Source organism: Quercus robur, chromosome 2 (genome assembly GCF_932294415.1).
Source record: "Quercus robur chromosome 2, dhQueRobu3.1, whole genome shotgun sequence".
Lineage (NCBI taxonomy): Eukaryota > Viridiplantae > Streptophyta > Magnoliopsida > Fagales > Fagaceae > Quercus > Quercus robur.
Window position 1 is genome coordinate 24,221,216 of NC_065535.1, and position 7,114 is coordinate 24,228,329.

At 47.3% G+C, this 7,114-nt stretch overlaps 1 protein-coding gene across 1 annotated transcript; it reads right to left on the minus strand.

Annotated features, from left to right (window-relative positions):
* Nucleotides 1-2,964: 2,964 nt before the first annotated feature.
* On the minus strand, nt 2,965-5,710 carry LOC126712991 (uncharacterized). The gene is made up of 4 exons (XM_050412572.1): nt 4,329-5,710; nt 4,075-4,251; nt 3,595-3,998; nt 2,965-3,514 (listed from the first exon to the last, which is right to left on the minus strand). Exons 1-4 carry the CDS (start codon nt 5,176-5,178, stop codon nt 2,969-2,971), a joined length of 1,977 nt encoding a protein of 658 aa, XP_050268529.1. The 5' UTR covers nt 5,179-5,710; the 3' UTR covers nt 2,965-2,968.
* Nucleotides 5,711-7,114: the final 1,404 nt, after the last annotated feature.

The window sequence follows — 7,114 nt, forward strand, 5'->3', positions numbered from 1 at the left end:
GTAAGCTCAAGCCATACTTCCAAGCTCATACTATAAACGTCCTAACGGACAAGCCCCTACGACGGGCGATGAGCAGCCCTGAGACGGCAGGACGATTAGCACTCTGGGCCATAGAACTAAGCGAATTTGACATTCAATATCGCCCGCGGACCGCCATCAAGGGACAGATCGTCGCCGACTTTATAGCTGAGTTCACCCATGGGGAAGATGAGGGGGCAGCAGAGTCCCCTCAATGGAGCATGTATACGGACGGATCGTCCAACAGACAAGCCGCAGGGGCCGGCATCGTGCTGCTGTCGCCCGAAGGAGACACCATCGAATGTATGGTCCGTTTCGACTTCCCTGCCACCAACAATGAATCAGAGTATGAGGCTCTGATAGCAGGACTTGACCTTGCCAAAGCAGCAGGAGCCGCCAGGGTAGTCATCTACTGCGACTCACAGGTCATCACTAACCAAATAAACGGAGACTACGATTGCAAGGGCGAAAAGATGAAAAGGTACCTTGGCGAAGTAAAGACAAGGGTGGGAGACCTAGAAGCCAAAGTCGTCCAGATTCCCAGAGAAGAAAATCAGAGAGCCGACCGTCTTGCGAAGGCCGCTTCAGCTGAGCAAATGGTCATCCCTGGTAATGTACTCTCTTTTGTACAGCTTTCCCCGCTAATAGATCTCGGCAACATGCAGGAAATATGTTCTGACAGCAGCTGGGCAGCACCGTTAGTTTCGTACTTAAAAGACGGGGTCTTACCAGACGAGAAGGACGCCGCAAGGAAACTTAAAGTCCAGGCGGCAAGGTTCGTCCTGATAAAAGACGTCCTATACAAGAGAGGTTTCTCCCGACCGTATCTAAGGTGCTTGGGTACGGAAGAAGCAGACTACATCATGAGAGAAGTACATGAAGGAATCTGCGGAAACCACTCAGGGTCCAGATCATTGGTACACAAGCTTGTACGAGCAGGGTATTATTGGCCCACCATGCAGAAGGACGCCGAAGCCTATGTCAGGACCTGCGACAAATGCCAACGGTTCAGCAATATCATCAGACAACCGACCGAAGAGCTGACCCCAATGACAGCCCCATGGCCGTTCGCACAATGGGGATTAGACATTATGGGACCATTCCCTACAGCTATACGGCAGCTGAAATTCCTGGTAGTAGGCATCGACTATTTCACGAAATGGGTGGAAGCCGAAGCTTTAGCCACGATTACGGAGAAAAACGTTCGGAGCTTCGTCTGGAGATGCATCGTATGCAGGTTTGGCATTCCTAGAGTCTTTGTCTCGGATAACGGGAGACAGTTCGACAACGATCACTTCCGGGACTTTTGCTCACAGTTGGGAATAAAGAACCACTACTCCTCCCCCGCCCACCCTCAAGCTAATGGACAGGTCGAAGTCACGAACCGATCCTTGCTAAAGATCATCAAGACTCGGCTCGAGGGGGCAAAAGGTATATGGCCCGAAGAATTGCCAAGTGTACTATGGGCATACAGAACGACGGCAAGAACACCCACAGGAGAGACTCCGTTCCGCCTGACGTACGGAAGCGAAGCAGTCATCCCGGCCGAAGTTGGACTCGCAAGCTACAGGGTACACAACCACGATGAGAGCAGAAACGACGAGGCTATGCGACTACAGCTCGACCTAGTGGACGAGATCAGGGCAGCAGCAGAACAAAGGCTCGCTAGGTACCAGGATCGCATGGCCAAATGCTACAACTCTCGGGTCCGACACAGAGACTTCCAAGTCGGAGACCTTGTTCTTAGAAAAGTCATGGGCGCCGCTAGGGACCCTACCCAAGGGAAGCTCGGCCCCAATTGGGAAGGTCCTTACCGAGTTTCGTCGTGGCAGAGAAAAGGTACTTACCACCTTGAAACATTGGAGGGACAGAAACTACCACATCCATGGAACACCGAGCACCTACGGAAGTACTACCAATAGGAGCAGCAGCATGAAGACCAACCCATTTTATATTTTTTCAGCAAATTATAGTTTAACTCCTCAGATTTATCGTTTATTTTAGTTTTTTCGCAACAACTTTTTTAGCCCAAGGGGCAGGATTTGGTTTTAATTACTTTTATGCATGGCAATAAGAGGAGTTTTATTCAGAAATTGCTGAAGTGTATTTTCCTTCCGACGGTCCACTAAGTTTGCAGCCCAAAAAACGACTAAGTCCATAACACACGGACTAAAGAAAAAGCCGACGGTCCAATAAGATGGAGTAACCATCACAGGGCCCAGGCCTTAATAGTTGACGGATTAATGAAAGATGTCAAGGCATCAAGGCTAAAAAAGCCAAGAGAACAATGGTCCGAAAAGGCTAAAAAGCCGACGGATCAACAAAGATGTCAAAAGACATCAACACCTAAAAAGCTGACGGGCTAAAACGATGTCAAATGACATCAAGGCCAAGGCCAAGAAGGTGACGGCCCAAAAAGGCTAAAAGCCAAAAGACTGACGGTCAAACAAGATAGAGTAACAATCGTAGGGACAAAGTCCTCAAAACTGACGGACCAAAAGGATGTCAAACGACATCAGGGCCAAGGCCAAGAAGGTGACGGCCCAAAAAAGACTAACAGCCTAAGGGCTGACGGTCCGATAAGGTGGAATAACCATCTTTGAGGCAAGGTCCTCAAAACTGACGGACCAACAAGGATGTCAAAAGATAACACTTGTAAACTGACGGTCTCAAAGCTGACGAGGTATTCAAACAGTTTAAAAAGCCGACGTATTAAAAGCAGACGGGAATTTCCAACATTTGTCTGAGATAGAGATAAAAGCGACGGAAATGAAATACGCGCAACTATGCATAAACGTCAAGGGCACTTAAACATTACAATTGTTTAAAACTACAATTGTTTAAAATTACAACTGTTTAAAAACTACAACTGTTTAAAAAATTACAACTGTTCTCCAAAAAACCGTCTAAAGATTACAACTATTTTCAAAAATTTTTTACATAGCCATGGTTAAGCAGGAGGAGCGTCAGCAGGATTTCCGTCAGCCTGATGATCTTCAACATCCACGATAACGGTTGGAGAATCTGAAGCTGTAGGATTAGCAGCAGGCTGAGCCAGGACTACCGAGCCGTCACGCTCCGGAGTGGGTTCTGGCTGAAGAGAGACGTCGTCTCCATCATCCATTGAAATCCCAGATAAGTCCAGCTCTGGGAAGGCCGACGCGACCTGTCGAAGGCAGTCATCGAACCCAGTGCCGTAATATTGACCACATGAGTCAATAAATGACTGCGACGTTTTGAAGTGTCCAATCGCGTCAGCCCCCGCCGTCTGTAACTTCTCCTCCAGAGCCGTCACCTCTCCTTGGAGCTTGACGTTCTCGCCACTGATCGTCGTCAGTTTCTCCTTGACTTCCTGCAGCTCCTGGTTAAGAAGACGGACGGCTTCCTTATACTGAGCCTGCTGATTCAGCAAGTTCTTGTTATGGCTGCGAACTCGACTGACGACCCCCTCCTTCGCCACGCAACGGTCACGGAGGGCTTTGACACGAACCAAGGCCTGAAAGAGCATTTCCGTCAGATAAAAAGTACGCCAAAACAAGATACGGTATGTTCAACCCAAAAATGTGAGAAACTTACCCTGGAGAGATCAAAGAGGGCCGACGCCCCTAAATCCTCCGTCCCTACTTGATCACAGGGCTCCATGTCCGTTGGTTTTATCAGGGACTCAACCTCCCCGACGGCATATTCTTTGTGGGTTAGGAGACGGCACGGACCCTCAGTGACGGGACCAGCAGAAGTCATCACCCCCTTTCCCGCACCATGGCCAGACGTCGGAGGGGACTTTTCCTTCAATGGTTCGACTGACGGAGTGACGGCAGGCTTTTTTGAGGGACGGCCGTCACTCCCGTCAGGTTTCCTCTTCGCCACTTTGGCGACGGCCGTGGGGGTTGACGAGGCTTCCCCCCCTGCTTCCTTGGCCTTCCTCTCCTCCTTCTGACGAGCTGCGGCAGCCCGTATCCTTTGCTTCGCAGAATCCATCTCTACAACACAAAAGAAAACACTTTAGGAAAAGTGACGGAAATAATGAAACTGACGGAAAAATAAAAGTCTACTTACGACGTCGCGCAAACTCCTCCAACCTACGAGCTTCCGCTGACGGATTTGGGCCCCCACAGTATAGATGGAGGGTGTCAAGGGTAATCAAATCCCTGCACTTACGGTCCTCCAAAGGAATTTCTAGAATCCGATGGATGAACTCCTCCTGCTCGTCAGTTATATGCGGACGGGTATAAGCTGGAAAAAGAAAAAATAACAAGTGTTAGCACCGTCACTTCAAAAAACGCACGAGCCTCATGGGTGACGGGATTAACCTGAATCCTTGACAAAGGCCCAGGTATTGTCAAAGTAACCACTGGGCATCGTCGCCCACTCCTCCTGACGGCACACCCAGTCCGTCCCCTCAACGAAAAAATACCTACTCTTCCAGTTCCTATTTGAGTCAGGCATATCTGACACTAACCGTAGCCCTTTCTCTCGGGCATTAAAATGATAAGTCCCCTTAGACGAGGCAATGTGATGAGGCCTATAGCAATAAAAAAATTCTCCGAGTGTAAGCTGACGGTGCCCTCCACTAAAGCTGCCCCACAGGATTTCAGCTCCTATAAAAGTCCTCCAGGCGTTTGGGGCAACCTGGGTGACGGATATTCCAAGGAAGTCAGCTAGTTGACGGTGAAGAGCCGTCAACGGTAACCTCAGGCCGGCAGCAAACATGGCGTCATACATGCCAACGTCCGCTGTCCGCCCGGAGTAACACCTCTCACCCTCTCTAGGGAGACGGAGGGGGATGTGGTCTGGGATCTGATAACGGATCCGTAACTCCCTAAAAACTTTACCACTCATCCCAGGCAAAAATCTGTTGACGGCCCAATCCTCAGGAAGAATGAAGGGACGGTTATCTACGGTACCCTCCGAAGTTCCTTCACTGGATCTCTCCTCCCCGTCACTATTTCCTCCGTCAATATCCATTCCACCCCCGTCATTTTCATCCCCTCTTCCCTCATCTTCTCCCTCAGCAAAACTCTCATTGCCGTCAGGAGATTGGGCTGACGACTCTCTCTCTGACGGGAGGGAGAAGTCCGACTCGTTTCCGGAGCCAAAGGTCTCGTCGTAGCCCGCTCCTTCGCGGACTGACGACTCGTCACAAGACGCGTCACTCGACATCTGACTACCTACAAGTGACGGGTTCAAACTAAGTACCTAGGCTGACGGCCTCACTAATGAGGCAAAAATAAAGAGAAGGAGAGAGGATGAAAACTTACCGGTATGGAAGCCCTCTGGACGGCTACAGCAACGGATAAGCTGACGGAAGTTAAAGCTGACGGAAGGTGATCGACGGTCTGTCTCTCCACAAGTTCAGCAAGGATGAAATAGTGAAAAAAGTGACTGGAAACGCTGTTTATATATGGAAAAAATGGCGCGGAAGACGAAGCGACATCTCGTCAGAAGTGAGGCCAATGGGAACGAGCCACCTGTCCAAGGCATTAAATGCTCAGATCCACGCAAACGATGTTTCTGCCTCTTTTGAAAAACAAACTCCATAGCCCGTCAGTACAGAGGGTGACGGAGTTATGGAGTAGGGGGCAAATGATGAGGATAAAATTATGCTGGCCAGCGTGACGGTACATAACGGACAAGAGCGACGGTGAAGACCTAAAAAGAGACTGACGGCACATACTTAACAAAGGAGACGGTGAATGCCTGGCAATGGTGACGAGACGTTATTGCCGTCAGCATACCTTCTAGGCTGACGGTGACCTAAGGCAAAAGGACACAAAGACGAACGTCCTGAAGGTCATAGGATATGTGTAGACTGACGGGATGCATAGACTGACGGCGTCAGTCTATGAAACGCCTATTCTACACATTTACATGTACAAATAAATAACTTGCTCCCCACGTTTCATGGAACCTAAGGACTCCTATATGGAAAGGATCCCGTAAAATACGCCCAGGAAGACTCCGATAAGGAAAAGACTTCTACTCCAAGGAAAAGAGGGTCAGCCCTCTCTACTATAAAAACCCAAGCACCCTCACAAACCAAGGTACGCGTAATTTACCCTCTCTAGCACTCTAGAGCAGTGAGAATAATTCTAATTTGACCTTCGGAGGGTACTTGGCCGGTACCACACCGGTACTCCCCGCTAGGTTATTCTTTTTCGTTGTGCAGGTGCCATTAGTGATCGTACGAGGAACGTGTGACTCATTGGTGGTATTGTTTTCGGTACCATCAGGTTTAATTGAAGAATTTTATTTGTTGCCAACAGATTATATGATAGACTGCAGATTTTGGGGCAAATGAGATTTTATCATGAAATTTGTTATGCAAGTATGAGCTTTAGTATATTTCTATTACGTATGTTTATACTATTTCTTTAACTTTGCCTTTTTTTTTTTTTTTTTACAGGACAGGAAACTAAAGAAAAGAAAGAAAAAAAGAAGAGAGCAAGACTTGATTAACCTGAATTTAAAATTGGTACAAGACCAACAAACTTGCGTGCAGGATTAGGAGGCCAATTAATCTAAGGTCCGAGCTTTAGAAAACAGTCTCCTATGACCCTAATGAAAACTGATATGCACTCCCTTGAGTATAAAGACTCTTTTAACTCTTTCATCAAAAATAAAAAATAAAGACTCTTAACTCTTCCATGATGGTCGTTAACTTCCACGGTACCGCCTATTTTTGGTACACATGGCTTTTTGTCTTTGTTAGCCACCATTACAATGATATAGGAGCCAAGTTCAGCTGCTTTTTAAATACCTGCATAATAAAGTTTTGACCATATCATGTAGACAAAAGAAAATGAATCTGTCCCTCAGAAACTGCATTAATTATGTGAATATGTGGCACCAAATGGTTCACAAAATTATGGATACTTGTATGGAAAAACTCTTCGATCTTTCGAGAAAATCAAGAGATGACAGCAGCCAAGATTTAATCCAATCCAATACCCCTTCTTTTTATTTTTTTTTTTTTAATATATCAATTTATAGTGTCTGCTCTTGATTATGTTTTTTATCATCAGATCAAAACACCAATCAATTTTAGACATAAGCGAAATTGAACCCCAAACCTCTTATCTAATCTTTGAGCAAATAA